Source organism: Trichoplax adhaerens, genomic scaffold (assembly GCF_000150275.1).
Source record: "Trichoplax adhaerens TRIADscaffold_1 genomic scaffold, whole genome shotgun sequence".
NCBI lineage: Eukaryota > Metazoa > Placozoa > Uniplacotomia > Trichoplacea > Trichoplacidae > Trichoplax > Trichoplax adhaerens.
The window spans coordinates 11,646,587-11,669,046 of NW_002060943.1; the positions used below are offsets into that span (position 1 = coordinate 11,646,587).

General features: G+C 33.0%; 4 protein-coding genes across 4 annotated transcripts; 2 read left to right on the forward strand and 2 right to left on the reverse strand.

The window, feature by feature from the left end:
* Positions 1 to 392: 392 nt before the first annotated feature.
* TRIADDRAFT_52695 (uncharacterized protein) lies at positions 393 to 3,376 on the reverse strand (the record flags this gene model as incomplete). The annotated part of the gene is made up of 6 exons (XM_002109018.1): positions 393 to 437; positions 758 to 897; positions 973 to 1,060; positions 1,165 to 1,193; positions 1,553 to 1,609; positions 3,307 to 3,376. 6 exons carry the CDS (start codon positions 3,374 to 3,376, stop codon positions 393 to 395), a joined length of 429 nt encoding a protein of 142 aa, XP_002109054.1.
* Positions 3,377 to 4,390: 1,014 nt separating this feature from the next.
* Positions 4,391 to 6,598, forward strand: TRIADDRAFT_20328 (uncharacterized protein; the record flags this gene model as incomplete). The annotated part of the gene is made up of 6 exons (XM_002108295.1): positions 4,391 to 4,577; positions 4,836 to 4,995; positions 5,313 to 5,446; positions 5,931 to 6,037; positions 6,226 to 6,314; positions 6,385 to 6,598. 6 exons carry the CDS (start codon positions 4,391 to 4,393, stop codon positions 6,596 to 6,598), a joined length of 891 nt encoding a protein of 296 aa, XP_002108331.1.
* A 2,085-nt stretch (positions 6,599 to 8,683) lies between these two features.
* Positions 8,684 to 8,953, reverse strand: TRIADDRAFT_19810 (neuronal nitric oxidse synthase protein inhibitor; the record flags this gene model as incomplete). The annotated part of the gene is made up of 1 exon (XM_002109019.1): positions 8,684 to 8,953. The coding sequence occupies one exon, from the start codon at positions 8,951 to 8,953 to the stop codon at positions 8,684 to 8,686; it is 270 nt and encodes an 89-aa protein (XP_002109055.1).
* Positions 8,954 to 12,662: 3,709 nt separating this feature from the next.
* On the forward strand, positions 12,663 to 20,877 carry TRIADDRAFT_52697 (uncharacterized protein; the record flags this gene model as incomplete). The annotated part of the gene is made up of 23 exons (XM_002108296.1): positions 12,663 to 12,779; positions 13,905 to 14,162; positions 14,362 to 14,561; positions 14,879 to 15,044; positions 15,125 to 15,241; positions 15,542 to 15,624; positions 15,714 to 15,839; positions 16,426 to 16,498; positions 16,620 to 16,701; positions 16,850 to 16,998; positions 17,118 to 17,145; positions 17,550 to 17,685; positions 17,761 to 17,827; positions 17,985 to 18,045; positions 18,152 to 18,234; positions 18,323 to 18,451; positions 18,568 to 18,651; positions 18,788 to 18,910; positions 19,171 to 19,296; positions 19,365 to 19,466; positions 19,620 to 19,772; positions 19,861 to 19,900; positions 20,759 to 20,877. The coding sequence occupies 23 exons, from the start codon at positions 12,663 to 12,665 to the stop codon at positions 20,875 to 20,877; spliced, it is 2,622 nt and encodes an 873-aa protein (XP_002108332.1).
* Positions 20,878 to 22,460: the final 1,583 nt, after the last annotated feature.

Consider the following 22,460-nt stretch of genomic DNA (forward strand, 5'->3'; position numbering starts at 1 on the left):
CCAGGATTTATGGTAATGTTTGCATGTACGATTTAATTACAATATGCATTTTTGCCACAATAAAACGAATACATCTTCCACAGTAAAGTGGGGATCATTGTGTGATTTCTATGGAAAACTTAAACCAACAGTAGAGATTTCAAGGATTGCAAATAGAGAAAATTTAATGATAGTTCTATCGTTGATTTACGTTACTAACACAGTATGTAATTATTGATGTACGAGTATATGCACATCAGTTAAAATCGCAATTTATTTTCGCTTTTATCATAATGATATCGTTACATGGGCAGAATCAATCATGTCCTCTAAGTAAAAATTTGCATGTACTCTTTCTTAGATAAATTTTCAGTTCGCGTCGCATCAAGGTTAATTGAAATGTACGATTTCCTTCACCGTTTCTGTTCTCCTAAGTCAGTAATGCTGTCGTCGTCAATCTACGAAAATGAAATAAAATGAATTAGTCAAGTAATCCTCTACTTAAATTAGTAAATAGAATACTGTATGCAAATATTCATGTGCATAAGCAAGTACTGTAATTACTTTGTAAACTGAAACTTTTTATTATCCTAGATAGTAGCGATGCTGAATTGGTGCGTGATTATAATTAATTTTACTGGATCATAACGTGATGGTAGTGAAGAGATAGATTTAATATGTTCTATTATGTAAATTGGTGAATGTAAACATATGTGTTGCAAAGTGGCAGCAAAAGCTGTGTATTTCTATTGGTTTATAGGATTCATTTTACAATTACCTCTGGCCACTTTTTTTGAATGATATCAATAATATTATCAGTTACATCGCCTTGGACAACTATTTCATCATCGCCAGTTACAGAGGAGCCACAGGAAAATTTTTGAGCGAAATACTTTGAAGCTTTCTTTAAATCTATTTCTAAGTATAAACGATACGATAATATCACGTTACAATATTAATACTGCAGTTTTTTAATTACTTATGGCTACATACCAAAAGTTTTTAATCCAACCACGATAGTTACATACTTTTTCTTACTTCTTTGAGCCAAAGCAATCGTTACTTGTTTTGGCCCACTTGGCTAGAAGTTACATTAAAATATTATGGATAAGAAAATCCTGCATGTATAATTGATTTATACAATAAATGGAAGGTCAATTATAAGAATATTTAAGAGATACATACTTTCTTTTTATTACGAATTGCTTTACCCCCTATTTGGTATCATCAAAATTGAGGTAGAAATAAACCGTTTTAGTATAGTGAGGAATTTACTATAAGACTTGATATACAAATGCTAGAGTTATTTAACATACGTGTATAAATATATTATTATCCTCACAACTAGGTATATCAATAGAAAGTCGAAATTTAAAGCTACACATCACGTAATCTTTTTGGTGATCGTGTTATAAACTTACTTATCAAGCGCCAAAATATCTTTTAGTAAATTAATACCTTCCACATGTAAAACTTTACATGATTATACAGTATATTTAAACGCAACACTATGATAATAATACTGATCTTACATCTTTCCGTCACAATTATTACATAACAATTACTTTATTACCTCTAGTTTGCCTTTTCTTGCTATCAGCAATATCCGCTGATTGAAGCTGATCATTTACTACAGTAAATGATAGATTGAATAGATCATCTTAGTATACTTTCAACTCATTCTTTACAAACTGTTTAAAGTTTTACAGATAGTGCGATAAGAGTATGTGTAATAAGAGTAGTATAAAGCCTACGTTTTGCCATCATATCGTCGTGAACATTTGGTAAACTGCTCTTAAGCCATTCTTTACACTTGTCATAGTCAACTCTAAACTCGCAGTACTGCCAAAACAGTTCAATAAGTTTTTATGAATTGCTCAACATAATTTATAGGTATCACGCACTTAATGTAACTCTATAATTTAAACACATCTAGCAATAATTACAATACACTTTAAATTATTACCTCTATAGGAAAGGAGCATACTAAAAGTTAAAAGATAAAAAGGATATAACATTAATAGAAGCATCACCAACATTTAAATAGTACCTAGTTAATATGCGCATAATGCATAACAAGAATTATGATGCAGTATTTCATTCAGTATTAAGGGCTGATCACTGTCTACGCTGACAGAAACAGAACTATTTACATTAACGTTCTAGATCTACACCGGTTTAATTATACTTTGCAGGCATAGAAAATCCCGCTCCTTAGAAATTTGCTGAGTAATGATATACGCGTAAAGATGTCGTATTTACAAAATGATAATTCGTATTCGCTTCATATGATTAATTTGTTACTCTATAGGGCAATTTTACGGGTATAAAAATCATACGTAGTATCTGTCCTTTACCATAGACTCCTAAAAGAAGACCTGGGCCTAACCCTCTCGTTGTAGCCTTACCGCACACAGTACACAATGGTAAGAAACGAGAAAATTTTATTTACACGGAACTTACTGGTTTTTATTTCGTACTATGTTTGGCCTTGGTAGAAAAAATTGGGTAAGTCTATCTTTACGTGCATTACAGTGTTATGTAGTACTGTATATACACACTATAATTGAGTGATATAATTAAGGTGCGTATGTTACTATGGTCAGACAGGGACTACTAGAGAAAGGGAATAATTTTATTTTCCGGTAGTCCTTGCTACGACAAAGATTAAGAGAGAGCTTTCGTAAGGTAGTGCATATTGCCTTAATTGCATACGTATACGAATATAGTACCATACTGTACTCGTATAAAGATCTCGACCAGTGATGCTTGAGGCTAAACAGAAATATGATGTACCGTCCTCATAATTTTGTGTACTAATGTTTCAACTACAGTAGAAATAAAGTGGTTGATTACGTACAATGTTCTATATAGATACTGTCTATATGATACATACATTTTAGGACGGTTAATACGTGTATAATTTAATCATTCATTCTCTACCTATTCGGATTGCCTTTGTGCAGAGGACATAGAACTACGAAAGCTAGCCACATTAGCTTAAATTATTTCGCGTTATATCATAGGAACAGATTGCAAATGTTCTTCATATCTATAGTCAAAGATGCAGAAACTTTGCTGCAAATATTATATGAAAGAAACTCAAGATATCGATATAATTTGCAATCAGCCTTTGTTTCAGAAATTGAGTGAATATGAAGAGATGATAGCAATTTAGAATTCGTCTACCACTATAAGCTTACTATCTTTAGATTATTAAGAGTTTGATGAAATGTGTACCATCGATTATAATAATAGCTTCAGATGATAGCACACATTATTATATGTAAGGCTGTTATTGATATGAGATTATAAATTATAATATACCTCCACAATAATGAACTTCTAAAGGGTATGATAATGTCGTATTCTGGGATTCTTCAACACTGGTAGCCATATCAGAATGTTACTCTACTTTACTTTAGCTGGCAATCTATTTGAAAGTGCCTGCTATAAAATGGTCGAGTATGATCGAGAGCGCATAGCTGCTCTGTAGTCCGTACGAGAGGCATCGGTGTTTACGGTATCTCTACGCTCTATAGAAATGCATTACAGTCTGCTTACAGTGTACAGTGTACAGTACAGTATTGTCACGGAGTACTGTACACTGTATAGTACAGTACTATACTTGGAGTGATCGGATGACTTGAAACTGCATTGCTTGCTCTGTGCCGTTTCTATACTGTGTACTGTATGCGTATCTAGCATTACGTACAGTATCCTACAGGCGCAGAGCCGGCTAAGCCGTTTTAACATCTCCAAAACTGTGAATTTATACTCCCCAAGATTTAGACCTTTTATCCTACAGGTGCACACTGCACAGCCGTTTTAACATCTCTCAACTGTAGTTTGTATAGTACTCTAAGATTTGGAGCACTATTCTGTACTGTACTGTACTGTACAAACCACAGTTAGAGTTGCTAAACGGGTTTAATGCTCAGCCGGCTTTGAGCCTTGCTGTTCGCTTAGTTCGGTTCGACTCTGAACTGGACCGGACTGGACTGGACTGGGCCGAGTCGTGTTAACGTTTCGGAAAGTACGGTACAGTATACTGTACAGTGTACTGTACAGTACAGTACCAGAAGTACTGTACTGTACTGTATCATACGGTAATACTGTAGGTCCGGTGTTATGAGGATGATGCAAGCCCATAGTGCAGTATAGTACAGCAGCTGGAGAGCTAACCAGATTCGACTATGCTCGTATGCTGGTCTTCAGGCGACCTCGTCATTCTCGATAAATATTTGGACTTGAAGAATGGTCTAGCCAATTTGAGCACAATATTAGGGTTATTATGCTGGTATTACTGAACTAGATGCTGTACATATTATGGTAAAGAAAGAGAGTTTTTAGATTGACGGTGAAGATCAATTCTTATCAACTGATAGACGTAGAAATTTTAGCTAGTACAATGTATGCAAGAGTCGTTGCAAAATTTTATGCAGCAGTAGCAACCAAGCGATGTTCGATAGCTTGTCTAGGTGCTAGTCGTCGTGCTATTCATCAATCTCCAAGTAATCGTAACGATAGAGATAGCGAGAGAAACACAACCCATTTTGGATTTCAAACGGTTTATGAAGATGAAAAAGAAGTTAAAGGTCTGTATGATGTTACGTCGTGTAAGAAATCGATTTAGAATTGTTCTACTGTAGTTTTCTAGACTGCAGAGTAAAATGGTGATTTGCACAAATGCTTTGATAGCCAATGCAGATTTAGTCTTTGAAGTTAAAGTATAGTGTTGAACTGAAAATGATTCTTAAGAGCTATATCAAATTGACTATTTGCTATACGGTTTCAAATTGTGTCCAATGTAATAAATGCTTTCACATCTTTCATTTTTGTAAAACATATCATAGTGGCCGAGGTATTTCATAACGTGGCAAATAAATATGACCTGATGAATGATGCGATGAGCTTTGGTATTCATAGACTCTGGAAAGATACATTTGTTCGCCAGTTAAATTTACAGTCTGGATTAAATATAGTTGATGTTGGAGGTGGAACAGGTAAAGTGAAGTAATTTCTTTCTTCTAAAAATCCTATTATTGTAGATGATCAGTAATTTACACTCATAATAATATGCAGAAATAGTTGTAAACTCTTTGAGATCAAAAAAGTAAACATACCTGTATTATAGATTTATCGCAGTATTATTTATATCTACACAAGAGAATATATTGAAATTAAATTCGTATATGGGATAGACACTGTTTTCATGCATTTCTTTGCATTAAGCTACTAAAATTATATAGATACAATTATCATTCTTTTGATTACATATTTGTAGGTGACATATCGTTTCGGATTTTAAAATACATGAACATTCGTAATAGCCAAAGAGTAAAGAATTCAATGGATAAAAACACGCAAGAGAATATACCAAATTGTGCAATAAGTGTTATAGATATTAATCAATCGATGCTGGATGTAGGAAAAACGCGTGGAAAGGAATTAGGCTACCAAGGTGGTAATAAAGTAACACTGTAACTATGTTCAATAGATTAAGACTCTTGCCTGTAACATTTAATTGCAGATTTCCATTTTTCAGATGTAGTTAACATGATAGAGTATACTCAACTTAAAGAACACTATCATAAACTGTAGAAGAATTTCACTTACTTTTGCACTAGACGAAGTTGTATCAATATTGAAGAGTTAGATTGATTGAATGTACACACTCGAATATGTACAGTCACAGGTTATTTCTTTTGTATGTAATCACCCGCAATAGCAAAATTTTATACAAAAAACCTGTTCTTTTGCAATTCATCTTGCTAAAATCCGCTGTTAAAACGTAATGCACCTCATCGTTTGTATTGAGAATTAATGTATGCTTGATGTGTGTATGCGCCATGATATTATGAAATGGCAAGTGTATGCACAATTGCTATTTTTTATACTACTAGCTAATTATCAAATACCAATCTGATGCTGATAAATTTCTACTGTAGATATAAAATGGATTAAAGGAGATGCTGAAAATCTCCCGGTGAAGGATTCTTCTGCAGATTTAGTTACTGCTGCATTTGCTATAAGAAATGTAACTAATATCCGCAAGGTACGTATTTACAAACAACGAAATACGTACTTATTAATATACTGTATTAAACTTGATAAATTATACCATATTTAATTTGCTATTTATGAAAATTGAGAAGTATCTAATACATAGTTCATTAGGAATTGCTTTTGATATTACGTCAGATCGGACTTAAATGTGCTAAATTGCTTGTATATTATTTGCAGGCAATCTCGGAGGCTTACCGCATTTTAACTCCAGGTGGTCGATTTTCAGTTTTAGAATTTAGCCATGTTACGAATCCATACTTAAAGAGGTGAGGCAGCACACGGTATTAGATAATTATTAAATAAGCTGATCTCTATCTTGAACGGACTATTTTACAGCTTATATGATACATATTCATTTGAAATGATTCCTGTGATGGGAGAGATAATTGCTGAAGATTGGAAATCGTATCAATATTTGGTAGAAAGTATAAGGCAGTTTCCTACACAAAGTGAATTTGCAGATATGTTTAAGCAAGCTGGATTTAGATTTGTAAGATTTCAAAATCTTACTTTCGGAACAGTCGCTATTCATTCTGGATTTAAAATATAGTAATTTTTGTCATTTTATTTAGCTAACGGTATTAATATTGAATTGGTATCATTTTATGGCATTAGTCAGGCTTATTTCGCCTTATATTTATAAGGTGTGATTTTTGCTACGATACTAAGTAAGATAAGCCAATTTAGTTCTTGAGCTACTACTGACGTATAGCTAATAAATATAATTGGATAGATATTTATGTTATGTAATTTCTTATAGATAATGAGTCTATTTTAGGTGTTATTTCTACTATAAATATTATAATAGGCAATGCTTCGTTGTATTCTAGACAAGAAAATTAATCCAGACATTTGAAGATTAAAATCTTTTGTATGAATTATGAATGAGTAAATGACATTCTGTAATATTAAAGGTTAAGCAGCTACTTCCATGACGACAAGAATCAAATATTTCAATTTCAGCTAGTATTGCAGAAGTTCATACGCGGCATTTCGAAAACACCTAACCTCTGTATTTTAATTAAAATTGTTGTTCACTTTAGTAAATTACTGAAACCTTTGCTCTGATGCTTCCCCAAGGTAATAACATTTATACCTACTTTCGTAATTGCCAATGCTATTATGAAGCGGTTTTATTACAAAAATTACGTAATCATCCTTTAATTTAATTAGTACCAAATCGATCTAGTGGTACGTCAGCTACTGCTAGTAAGAGAATAGGGCATTTTATCTTCTTTACTGAAGGACTTTTTCATCTTGGAAACATATGATATCGTATTATTACGTATAACTTAATTATTTGATATTAAACTACTCGTGCAGCTTGTGCTAGTCATGAAATCTCGAGGTGTATTAATTAATATTTCAGACCTAAAATGCTACTTGCTTCTTAATAGTTCAGTATGCTGATAACTGTACATAATATGCTTTAAGAGTAAGTAAGAGAAAGAAACGGTAAAGTTACTGCTCCTTTTGTTGGTTTCCAGATGCTATATGACGCACTTAAGATAATTCTTTACAATATGTTGACGTTTTCACCTATGATTCATCACACAATATGTGATCTTATGGTATGTAGAAGATGGCAATATTCGAGTTCTTCGTTCTCGAGGTTCAATTGCTCAATTTAATAGTTTACGCTGTAAAAGTCTCAAGAATTTCGAAGTGATTATATAAGAATTAAGTATTTTAGTTCCATTTTTTTCATAAAAGTCCTTGCTTATGTTATTTTGAATATTTCGGCTGCGTTCACTACTGTGGTCGATCATGATCAGATTAACTAACTTAGTGTGGAATCTTCTTGGCTGGACTTGTCGAGTATCATTTGGATAGTATGAGAAACGAAGCACAAGTTAAGCCATTCTACCGAATCTGATCTTGCGATCGTTAGAGCTTCTAGCACGTATAGTACTATAGCCGAAGTACCTCATGAATTACTCCTGATCAACCCAACTGAATATATTGAACGGTGTCAAGTCTACTTTATGCATATACCTTACTACCTCGATGTAAAGTAAGGAGTAACGAAATATAAACGTTGAAATGTATTAACTATAAACGTGCATGTATTCTGTCATTTATAGTCGATGAGACAATCAATATTTAACATACACATGATATTATTCAGGTGAGATAACGTAAGAATTTTACGATTCTGAAGATTTATAATGCATTACAATAACGGTGCTTTGTTGACTAAAAATTATGGTTATAAAATTGTTGAGATAGATCAGTGAAACGATTATCAAATAAGGAAATGCTTTAGTTGCAATTAGGCTTGAAAAGATCCGTTAATTTTTTATTGAAGTAGATACAGTAAAGTTACAATCATCAATTTGAATGGCATGTACCGTATAGTACAATCTTCGATCAGCCATCAATTCATAAGAGTTCCAATATTAGTGATATTAAAACGCTAATAGGCACCACAGATTACATTCTTAAACATTCGAGCTCTATTAATGAATGATTTCTTACATGAAATTATGCCAAGTTTTTACAACTTGCAATATCGAAATGCAGTAACGGAGTTAGAATAAAATAAGCGTACTATGCCTAGGCATATATTCACAGTCCAATTAAACTAGTTACAATCTTACTCCAAAACAAGTATAATGTTTGAGCTGGTAATAGCCTATCCGGACTTAAACAATAATATAGCAACTTGTCCGAGATAAAAATAGATGAAATGTTTAGTCTCATGTGTTACAAATGAGCCAAAATTACGTCCTACGATACAATGCCATGTTGGATTATACTTTTTGTCAAATTCTTTCTTGATATACGCAGCAATATCTTTTTCAATGTTAAACTTTTCTAAAGCTTGTGTAGCGCATTCAACAGCATCTTGCTGCATATCTTCAGCCATGTCGGCATTCTTGATAACGGCTTTTCTGTCAGTCATGATTAAGGTCTGGTATCTAATAATACAAGAAAAGCAAGTTACACCACTGTATATAGATGTTACATGAGAAAAGCACATTTAGTTCAATCCATAGACAATTTTAAACCACTTATTTCTTTTTCACTCTACAGTACAGTATGCTATTCACGACAGTAGAAAAACTGGTGTGTCTATACGAGTATATGCCAATCTTTCAAACTCATACTGTATCTATTCTGTGATCGTAAATAAGACGTATAAATATAGAGCAAATAACCACCATTCAATGTATACGCGTGTGTACAGAATCGAAGCGAACAGTTAGCTCGGATATCATGTGCTATAACTAGTGTTGCAGCAATGTATGAAATTACCAGGATCGATCGTTACAATATTATATCTAAATTCTAATTTAAAAATTCAATTTTAGTTCACTAAGCTAGTTGAAGATATAAGTCTTACCAATATATAGAGTTCAATAGAGATCAAGATCGAAAATGTCTTCGCGGCTAATAAATTACCCTCCAATATACAGTATGAGTTTTTCCAGAATAAAACGAAATTGGTCTAATGCTATGATTTATACTGTACGCTTTATAGGGAATGGCTTAAGCTGGTGTACAGTAGAATGGGTCAAATTGTCCTATACAAAGTATACAGTATTAACTGTCGATTTAATGAGTTTAATGTGGTCTCGAATGAATCCACTGTCATGGTGATCCATGGTTACCTAGCAACATAACGCTAAAACATGGTAAATCATTGGTGTAAATATCGGCGACCAGTAACTACCCAGAAGTCATTGCGGATCTGTAATGCACTAAAACCACACAGTACACCCATAAAACCAATCAAGAAGCTGGATGACAATGGTAGTACTGTACACTGTGTACAGTAGTACAGTATAGTAGTCAAGTTAACTAGTAAGTGGGCCGTTATATTTACAGTACTGTACAAACAGTACAGTATATCTACTGTAGTTTATCGTTTCAGACAATACTGTACTGTACAGTACGCTTCACATGGGATGGCTAGCAAGTAGAAAAGTTTGCTTTACTTTACCCTGCACATTTCATAATGTAGTGTTTTACAACTTTCTTCCTACCCGACGTAGTATCATTTATGAACAGACACTCTCCATTCACTCTAGTGTACAGTAGCTGTAGTAGTAATAATTTATGGGGAAAAAGTCTTTTCTAGTTTTATTTTACCCTATGGCTGTCTCTATGGAAATATGTAAATAATCCATCAATTTACTGCTACGGTTATTTACTTGTATTCATTTTCATTTATTTTTTCCGTAGAACTATAGCCCTAGATCTCTATTACAATAATAACTGTATGTGTGATTCCGTAATTGAATACTATACGTAGAGTGATCTAATAGTATTGAACCGAATTCAGTTGCAATGTAAGCCAAATATCTTCATCGTCATTTGTAGTCAATAAGTAATTTATTCTGAGTTGTTACTATCTATTTAACCGTTGATAAAGAGGACACTGGTGGATAGCCTGTATGGTAGTTTAATTTATAACTTCGTTATGCAGGCACTTTAAAACGAACGTAACCTGCTAAATACTTCGACAACTCAATATGATTGTACAGAGTTATAGATTATTTGTTATACGACGTAGGTATCTGAGCATTTTCTGAAATATAGTAGTGATCTTCTGCAATAAGATCTTGGAGCTCTGTTTTAAAAGGTAGTAATAGCTATCGAAATTATGACTCTTATGAAACTTATAACTATTACTAAATTTAAATTAACAGTCATTGCGATGCCAACTGATCCTATAGTTCAAAATAGAAGGCATTCGTTATACGCGTATAATTACAATTTACAGTTCTATGAAGTGTTCATACATTAGTAACCCTCGAGGAAAGAGTAAACAATGTAATGCTTTATATAATTAATCATCGTATTTATTTATAAAGTCTGTATGTTGATATCCTCTTGACAACAGAATGCATTGTAATATTAAATTTACATATAATTAATTGTATATGTACTACTTTATTGTCTGAGGCTGCGGACTCGGTAAAGTACAAATGTTTTCGAAAGAGTTGATATTTGACAAAATTGTAAACATTAGACATTACAGATGCAAGTATAAGTTTTATCTTGCAAGGGCCATGAAGTAAACAGAATATATGCGCATGTTAATGTTGTTAAAAAACATGAGTTTATGCGCACTAGATAATATCTAATCCCAGTTAGCTCAGTTAAAACTTAGCTAATGTGATAAATGTAATTTGAATTCAATCTAATTTATTACCTGATATGTTTAGTACGACAAACTGTGATAGTCTTATGATTTTCAATCTAGCGAATGGTGCAAGAGGCTAGTTGTTAGGTCTATAAAATATGCTAGTTTGGTTGTTAGTAGGTTTAAGTTGGTAGATTGGCATTAATATATTGATTCCCTCATAACGATATTGCTCAAAGGGCACAGTCTTTATACTAGGATCTCATAAAAATAAATTGATAGTTTTATCACGTAAGAAACCACAAGAACTAATGCTGAAATCAATAAGGTCTACACCAACACACAAAATTTGACTAGGAACAATCATAGTTAAGCCAGGCATTAAGTTGAAAAGGCTATTGATTGTAATATTGACAGAATAGCTGGTAACTGCTGGAAGGGTATCGCCAGGCGAAACAAAAAGTTTTGCCTACTTTTGAAGGTATCAATTTCAGTAATTTCCTCATAGGGCCTATTAGATTACGGTGGAATACGAATAAATAACATCGGAGTATTAATGATAGCTTTTGTGTTTAGTTGCTAATAATTATCCTGCTTATGTAATAGCAAGGGACTAAAATCTGTCAGTTATATCAGATTTACTTGATCAATATTTTATCAATTAATTACACTCGGATACCTTGTAATGTTGGATAATAATAGAAAAAAATACTGTACAGTACGTACCAACTGAATGTACTGTACAGTATGCTTGATTGTACGGATCTCGAGGGACAAAGTAACAATTTGCACAGTACAGTACAGTACAGTACTGTAGCCATTACAATGTACAGTACTGTACAGTATAACGATAGGTTACAGTATACTGTACTGTAACTGAAATCAATCCAGCAGTACAATGTACTGTAACGATTTGATACAGTACTGTACAGTGTACAGTACAGTACAGTATCGGCCTCTAATGTTAGCTTTACTAGTACAGTACAGTACAAACTCCCGTCGCTTTGCTGACGGTTTACGATAATGCTACAGTACACTGTACTGCACAGTATCATCATACTGTACTGTACTGTACGCTAAAACTGAAATCAATCCATCCAGTACCATGTACTGTAACTAGTTGATACAGTACCGTACCGTACAGTACTACAATTTATTCTGCCGAACACTGTACTGTACAGTAAGCATTTTTGCCATTTTACTGTACTGTACTGTACAGTACAGTACCTCGCTAGTACAGTAGCTGGTACGGTAGTCTACAGTGTACACGACTGCAGGTACAATACTGTAGGCTAAGGTGGATCAGTGGATCAGCCATTCAGCGACTTTATGGGGTAGTACGGTTGTCAGAGTGCGCGGGTATAAATAGAGGCAGTAGAGCGGCAAAAGTCCAGTAGGTCTGCAGGCCAGATCGGAAATCGGAAACAGACGGCGGACGAAGGGTACAGTGGACTGGATGGACACCTACATAGAGACACAGTAGTAGTAGTAGTAGAGTAACCTGCAAACTTGGACTTCCAGTATGACAGAGTCAGAGTTCTCGGTGAAAGCGCAATACTCCAAATCCAACCGGTCAATATGCAAGATTTGCCATAAGAAGATTGGCAAAGGTTCTTTGAGATTAGCTCTTTCAGATATGGTTAGTTCAAAGTAAAATTTTCTATAAGGATGTTGGACAGTGGTTATTAGTAAATACGAGTACAATAGCATGTGTATTGCCATGGGTGCACTATGCTGGTCGATGCAACTCTGTTTGCTAAACCTGGTACACTAGTTACGACTCTTTATTGTAGCCAATATTGCAAGAGTGTCAGAAAGAACAAATAGGCAGTCAGCGTTTCAACTTCCATTGCAATAGCCGATGTGAACTTGAAAAGTTCAACCGTGATAGTTTAAAATAAGATTTAAAATATACATTTTGCACACAATAAGATTGATTTATTGATCGACGCTGCTAATGCCCCCAAAATACAGCTCTTTGCCAACCCATATACTGCATATACTTATACAATGCACAAAAGCTGAGGTCTACACTCAAGTCTGCAGTATCTGCACAGACTGCATGCCACAATTGTCCTAGTCTGCTGCATACTGCATAGTCGCACACAAAATAACACCGTTTCTTCTTCGTCATCTGCTACACTAGTGCAGTACCTACATCTGCAGCAAGTCTACACTATCTGACGATGATGATTCAATATCATGCATGACCCTCAAGTCCATCAGAATGCTATATTGCAATCTCCGCTGCTGTATCAATTTTACAGTAATCCATATGTGAATTATCACGGATTTAACAATGCAAATATTTTCAACTTTGCTGTACAACTGCTGACGACATACGAAACAAATGGCTACCATCTTCCTACATACTTGTCCACGTACATAGCCATAGGTTGTAAACAACGATGCAAAAGTATCAAAATTTCTCAGGGTTCATAGTACTGTACTGTATGTACAGTATGCACCATCATAGTAATGGAAATAAATGTGCAAGAATGCATAGTTCAGCATATTATACTGTAGGTATAATCAAAGTTGAACCTTAAAGGATGCAAATCTAAACGATGCTGATGATGCAATAATCACCTAATTAATTGAAACTAATGCAGTCTACGTAAATATTAATTTAACCAAAGTGGACCAATGTTATTGCGAAATAACGGACATGACTAAACAACTATGCAATGGAAATTGAAGTTGAATATTCTTTTTCGCTAAATTTCAATCATGAATCAATGATTAACCATCCAAATTATAACAGACACTAGTTTGGAATCACTGTGGTTGCTTCTTCAAAAAATATACGCTGCCCAATGTAGAAGAAATTGATGGTTTTGCTACACTGCGATTGGAAGATCAAGAGAAAATTAGGAAATATATAGCGGCAGATATTGAAAATGCCGCCAGTGAATACGTTGAAGAGACTGAACATCTCGATCAAGACCAAGACGACTTACTTATCAGCTACGTCCAAAAAGATTGTGAGAAATGTACCAAATGTCAGCAGGATATCCATCAGGTCTAGCAGTTTGACAGATATTTTCTGATTTCAATGTAGTAGAAAGACTATCCGTTTACATGATCATAAATTCATAAAATATCTGTATATCATAATATATACAGTATATACTCCTAGGTCTTAACGATAGGGAATTAACCTGCTAGGTTTAACATAGCGATGTAAAGCAAAGCTCTTTTTAATCCAATGAATTATGTAGGGAGAATTATACGTTGGACGAACGTCGTACAAGCCACAAAACGGTTCAATGTCTACACCCTCCAACACAACCGACTTCTATCATCCACAGTGTTTTCGTTCTGCATGTAATACGTTAAAAATTGAAAATTCTATAGAGTCAATAAAAGGATTTTATAATCTAAACAAAATCGACCAGAGTAAATTAGCGGAATTGTTGCGGTATGTCAATATACTATTTGTTAAATGATAATTATAATTAGTTAACACTACTATTGATGTGTTGCGGTGAATATACTATCAGTCGAAATGTGATTCCGTTTTCTTTCACTTACAGTATTTATCGATCAGCATATTGATCTTACGCTTAGATAAAATGCTTAACCTTAAAATAATCCATAGCATAGATAGTGCTGTATTCTTATGTTCCCCTGCTGGAATGCTAAGATCATCAATAGTAGGCTTTAGAACGCATTTATAGCATAGAGTTCGATGTATTGGATGATTGCATATATTTAAATGATATTAAAATTGATTAGAAGCGATGTTAGTATTAGAAAATTATTTATTGATATTTACTTCAACACATGCCAACATAGAGGAGTGACGAATGGAAAAGATAAAAGAAAGCAAGATACTGACGACGATCAAGTTTCCAAAAAGCCAAAGGTAGATAAAGAAATCTACAAGAGAATGACACTAAAGGTAATTTAGCATATCTGATAATCGTATTGCTGTTTTGTGGCATCTAGTTACTTAGAAAGTAGTATTGTTTATTATGATAGGAACAGACAGAGCTATTATGGAACATTTATGACAATTTAAGAAGAGAATGTACTCGTGAAGTGATGGAAAAGATGCTGTTATTTAATAAACAGTATGCTCCTGTTGATGAAACGACTGTAAGTCATCAAATACAGACTAATAATTAATACATGCTTGCGCTAACTTGGAGGTGCGTCATTAAGCAATAAAATATTTGCATGAACTACCAGATGAAGCTTATACATTGTATATATACAGTATATATCAATCGTTGTTTTCTTATCTTGCCATTGTAAATTGGTATTTAAGAAAGTTGCTTTCTGATAGATAAGTACTTTTACAATACAATACTGTATATGGGAATACAATGTATTTCTGTTCAGACGTACTAATGTCAAGACTATAGATGATATATTTCTTATCATTTCTCAATGTAGCTATATCGATGTTGTGTAGATGGTATGGCGTTTGGTGCATTAAAATGCTGTCCTGTTTGCACAGAAGGTCAATTATACTTTGAGTAAGTTTATGTCTCCTTATTGTAAGGGTAATAATAACCTTTTGTACTTATTCTTTTACTGTTGCACAAACTATTCTTTCCTTGATTAGCTACAAAATACAGTGCTATACGTGTTTGCGTGCCGGCGACGACAGTTCCTGTCAATATACAACACAGAAACCTGAAAGAATACCTTGGAAAATACCAGAAGAACGCTACATTCAATCTTCCTTCTTGTACGTTATCACCATTATACTGCTCAAAATAGTTGACTCCTAACCGTGAGAATGATTACTTGACAGTGAAATTAGTTTTACCAAGTTTAATACGAATTTTTATCATGTCTATGTAATAGTTAATATGGCTGTATCACGAAGAGATAATTTCTGTTTGGTTAGGAAACAATTCAAATTTGAACCATATGAAAGGATATTTTTTAACGCAGGCACCACAAATCAGACCGGTTTAAAAGTGAGGTCTTGGACAATATTGAGGTTAATAAACATGTTATTTTTTGATCATATCAAATTCCAAAGGACTCGTTAAAATGCACGACCTATTTTCAAATAGCTGGATTTATAATTAGGTTTCATTTTTTACTTTATATACAGTATTCGCGCAGTCTAGATCAATTAGATGTAACGATAGAGAGAATACATATATTTTTTTGCGAATTATAATTAACGCTGGTATTAATGAGATATTGGAAGACTAGAATTTACATAAAGACTTAAAAAGAAAGCTTGTAATTATCGTTAACAATTTAAAATCGAGTTAGTTATAAAGAGAGCTACTACTTTACATCTTTGACCCACTTATTAGGAAAGACATCATAAAGAAGAAACCTCTAGCCAATTTTCATTTCGCTATTATCGGTAATTCAAACCAAAATCAGGTGAGCTATAATTTTTTGGCGAGCATTGTATAATGGAATAAATATGATTGATATACGTTCGTGTATAAATATCAATTTAAAAGCGCCATTTAAGCAGAGCTTTGATTATCACATTTGCTAGATGAAAAAAGAGATTGAAGAATTCGGTGGAAAGATTGATGAGAAAATTTCGCGTAATACTGATTTGTGTATCAGTTCTCATGGTAATACTTTATGATTAATTGCTTACACATAGCTTAGTTGTATTTGCAAGTCAAGTTGAAGAGTTATACTCTAATTGGCATAAAGCGATATCAGGTCAATATTCTATACTCTTTTGGTTTTTATATGAAATTGGATTGATTTTAATAGTTGAAATGATACGAAATAAAGACAAAGTACAGCAAGCTCAAGCATTAAATCTTCCAGTGGTTAACGAATCATTTATTACCGCTGTTACAAATGGCGACTTGAAAAATGTCGCAATGAAACATAATATAGCTAGCTGGACGGACGGAAAGGTTTGCCAGATATAAATATGAGTGAATTCTGTCACTATAATGTTGCAATACTGCTGGCAATTGAAGTACCTAATTTCTAGCTTAATTATGCTGTACTTACGATATGATTAATCGGATAGGGTATCAATATCAAACGCGATGCATCTGGTTAGTTTCGATAAAATTTCATTTCTAATTATATGTAATTATTAGCATATTGGTATTTTACAAATTGCCATTTAAAAGTAGTCTATCGTGTAGTACAAAAATTTGATATGATTCTAAAATAGAGTAGTCCTGTAAGTTTCTACCGTATTAGGAAAAGGTTTAATTGTTACTTATTTTGCCTTCAGATCAAGTATCTACTAGTATCATTAAAGTAATGGAGAAAACTACGGTGGATCCATTGTCAAGTGAGGAAGAACTTCAATTTATAATTGTATTGTAGATATTGTTCATGTCCCGTATTACTCATTATCAATGTTGTTTGCAAGACAAGCAAACAACTCTTACGTTAATGTCTCCATACCCGTAAATTTTGATTATTCTGCTGCTATGGTTTGTAATGATAGGATTAGATGACGGTTATCATATTATTGCTGATGCCAATGGCAATATCTATAGTACTGTTTTGGAAGCCAAACACGATACAAGTGACATTTGTTCCTTTTATAAAATCCAAGCTTTGGAACGCCATGATTCTCTTATGTTAGTGTTGTGGATGTTGATGAACAATGCTCGGATGAGTGCTAATTCTGTTTCTAATTGCTATTGATAATACAGATGCTGTCTCATTGTTATTACCAATATTAAACATCAACTAAATGATAAAATAGACGTTATTGTTGAGGTAGGAAAATCTATTTGCACGTCATACTGTGTTGTGATATACTGGATATATTTTAAATATGTTATAACATATCATGTTAGGTATAGGATAATTTGTTAAACAATGTATGATAGTGATTGCATTTAATGGTTACGACTTACACAATTAATTATAATAGGATGGCTACTCAAAAGAAGAGGTGAAGATGGCTTTTGATGAAAAGTACTTTGAATTGACAGGTACGATTTAAAAAATAATTTAGAGATAAGCAACATCTGATTTTATGATAAAAATTTTGCCTTCCTAAGTATTACAAAAATTTATTCTAATTTTAATGTACTGCAGGTAATCGTTTCGAGACTAGCGTGAATTTCAAGAAAAAAGCTGGTAAAATGTATCCACTTGATACGACCAATATTTATGCCAAGGTTAAATAATAAACATGTTTATATATAGATTCGCTTTATGACACACTGTAACAGACAAAACTTTAAAGGATAAATTTTATCATATTAGGATCAAGAAATACAGAAATATAACCAAATTATCAAGACTAAAAGCAATAAATTAGAGTCGAATGTAACGAAACTAATGAAATTGATTTTTGATATCAAGTTGATGAAAAATGCTATAATTGACTTTAAAGTATGATTTCTTTCTTAAATGATTCTACTGTATTTTCGTCAATGATGGGCATATTATAAACGTGAAAAACTGATTATGTATACTATACGTATTTGGATTACTTATGTTCATTATAGATTGATGTAGATAAGAATTCTATTGGAGATCTTACTAAGCAGAGAATTGAGGATGCATCTCAATGGCTTGATACATTAGAGACAGTAAGATTTCTAAGCTAATTATGTAACCTAATGTATTGTTATGACATCACATGATTGAATACCTTAGACTCAAGAAACGCATTCCAAGATTTAAAATGTAAGTATTAACTTCTTTAATCCACAACCTTTTGTATAGATGGTATTGGAGAAAGAGAAGAAACGGGAAATCAAAAAAGCGAAAAATGAATTTACTAATTTAATTGCATTGGACTTGGATTTATCCTCCAATTTTTATCATGATAATGTTAACATTATTCGGGTACATTCGATTCTCCAGCTGTTATAGTTGTTATCTGTGTTATAAATTAATGATATGGATATAATTTATGAGTATATATATAATATATATATATAATTCGAAAAGCAGATTACTTTAGATTGGAATGAAATTATAAGCCTAATACTGATAATATAGTTGATGAAGTTCAACTAGATCGAATTAATGCCAAACTACCGTATCAATTATACTTTTATTACTCATTTATGACCCGCTGATTTGAACCATTCTATGTTTACCAGGCAACAAAATACGATTTGGAAGACTTGCTGGATATTGTATTTACTTACAATCTTATGAAGCAAGTCGTCTATGTAATGAAGGACCCTCTTCACATGCTGTATAAGAGTTTAAAGACCGACATTGAAGTAAGTAATATCGTTTATCCCTCTTTTATGTCATAACTGTTCAATTGCTAACCTTTTTTTACCTTTAGCCATTACAACATGAAAGTAATACGTTTAAGATCATTCGAAAGTATGCTGAAAATAGTCGTAATCATCCTTATAGCAACTACTTTAAATTAAAAATCGAGGAGGTATGCTGGTCTGATGCAAATTCTATTGCTAATATACTATACTTGTATGGAATTACCCACTTATTACGATTGATATACTTATTTTACGGCATGACGATAAATTTACATATTTACCTCCGCGATCTTTGACAGTTGCTTTTTGTTATATCGTAGGTATTTAAAATCAATAGACATGATGATGATGAAAAATTTCAAAGCCACTCAAGCTATAGCAATCGAATGTTATTGTGGCACGGATCGCGTACAGTTAATTCTGCCAGTTTGCTGTCACGGGGGATGAGATTTTATCCTCCAAAGACATCCTCGGTTAGTACAATGACCATCACTTTTACTAAAGACAGACCGATAGTTTTCAATTGTTTTAACATTGGAATATTAAAAAACTATTTTTTAGAAAAGATCCTACATGTATGGTAAAGGAGTTTATCTGACAGGTATACTAACTTATGATTAAGTACTGTAATTTAGATCAGATTAGCAATCATCGAAAATTAATGAATTACTTGCTATGATCGCTAATGTTAGTGCTATGTTCACTATTTCATACTAGATATAATGTGGAAGGTAGGAAACTAACTCATGACTTAAATCGGTTAATTTATCCTGGAAGCGATCTTAACTAGAAATGATCAGGATGTGCACAATTAGATAACATGTTCTTATTTTGATGGACCGTAATTTCGGCAGAGTGCCATGCAATGTCAAGCCTCTTTCGCTTACCCTACTGGTTTATTGCTATTATGTGAAGTAGCACTTGGCAGCATGTAAGAATATGTTGCAAGCTTGTAGCTTCGGTTATGATCTTTTAAAGTGTTCTTATTTAGTTATCATCAGTTAGCTTCTCTTTTCCTCTTGTTAATTTATGTAGCTAACAGGATGATTTATCATATATATTGCTGTTTAAATAATTTTATCAAAGATCATAACTTGCGGCTTAAAACGCTGTTCAGATTATCTGCATGCATGGCGTTGCAGTAAATATTTCTTTGTAGTATGTTATTATGACAGTTATAATTTCTTATTAATAGACATGTATGCTTATGTATTTCGTTATATTGTTATGCTCTTTCTATCAGAAATGTAACCAGATTTTAAATTTGTCTAACTTATTTGGTAGGCATGAACTTAAAAATTATAAGGATATGGCTAGACCTGTTTTACCGAAGAACACGCATAGTTTTAAACGTATGAATTAACGATCGTATAATTTGAATGTCTTATTGCTGTTACGGTATAACGATATATCTGCACAGAAATATGAATTACGTAACGAATGCTGTGATATTAAATAGGTATAGGGGACGTAGCACCTGATCCATCTGGTAATCATGTGTTAGAAAATGGAATAATTGTACCTTTAGGAGAGATAAAAGGAGTTGAGACAGGCACCAAATGCAATGAGTATCCTTAATATACTTTATCAATTCAAACAGATGATTTTGCTCATTTTTAATCTAGTTTATTATAGAAGTTATTAGTATACAAAGACTGATATAGCTTATTTTAACTTATAATTCCTTAATATATTACAAGATATGTCGTTTATGATGTGCGACAAGTAAGAATTCGGTATATGGTTCAAGTGAAATTTAACTTTACTGACGTATCATTAGACTAAGTCTTAAAATGATTTAACTGAAAGGTTCTTAGTATTTTCGAGTTATTCACAATATGCAAAACTGCATTTATTATATATTTATAAAGTACTAAACACTCTAATTCTGTTTTAAAAGTAAGAATTAGCAACCCGTAATATTTTGTATTATTTTGAAAGGTGAAAATGTTGACGGTATCGTGTGCATTGTAAATACTACACACAATACATGAAAATTTAGCACTATCTAATGTTGCTACCTCAATCCCAAGTATGTGCACTCATATACTTCTAAATGTTATTAAAACATGGCACTGCGAACGTTAATGATTGTAAACCGTAAAAATGTTTTCAAAAACTTTACGTCACTACCTGATATTTTCTAATGCAGCCAAGCCAAGATCAATAGTAAATTAAATTTTACAAGAAATTGCTTGTAGGTACAGTTTAGAATATCTGATTTAATGATTCATCATGATTCGTCCGTTCAAATTTTGTATCTGAGATTGGTTTAATTTATTGTTTAATTTGGAATCAAAATAACAAAATGATGTTCTTTACTCGATTGCTGTTGTCTGTCATGTCGTTTATGTTTACTCGAAGTGGGATAATCTGCATTAGATGATTATAATTAACTCGTATACATAGGTATGAGTTATGATAATACGTACAACAGTACAAAGAGTAATGTCTAAGTTATTGTTACAAATCTCCTTTGTAACTAGAAAACGGGTCTTAAACACTATCTTCACTAGTACTCGTGTTCCCAACTAACTTAGGGACCTATCGTAGTTGAACTAACTCTCAGCTACACAAATAAGCTACTAATGATTAGTTACGTTAATCTTAGTCGTAAAATGTACTAAAGAAAAACGTAAGAATATTCTTAGCAGTAATAATCAAGTGATCCTGCAAGTGACGGAATGGAACTGAGCAGCTAAGCTAGTGCTCGGCTTTTTATAGTCTCGGCCTACGCCGATGGTGCACTGGTGAATATTCTTGACATAGCGACTTACACTGTACAGTATACATATCCTAGTATACGAATTCAGTTATAAGAAGTTAACATAGATCGGTATAAGTCAACGCTAATTAACATTAAATGAATTAATGAGCCAACTAGAGCCTCAAGGCTCTGCAACGTAATTGCACCTTACACTTAAGGTGTTATCAATTGACGTTTACTGACTAAGCGTGTTAGCTCCGACACGTCAACAATATTGAACTTTCTGATGCCTTGGTAATAACAAGTACTTATTAATAAACATGAATATCTAATAAGCTACTGGAGCAAACAACAATATATAAATGAGATATTATAATTAACATAGCAATCAATATTTCGAAGCATGGCTCCGTAACAGTTATTAACAAGGATGCAAAACCTGAAATGTACTTGA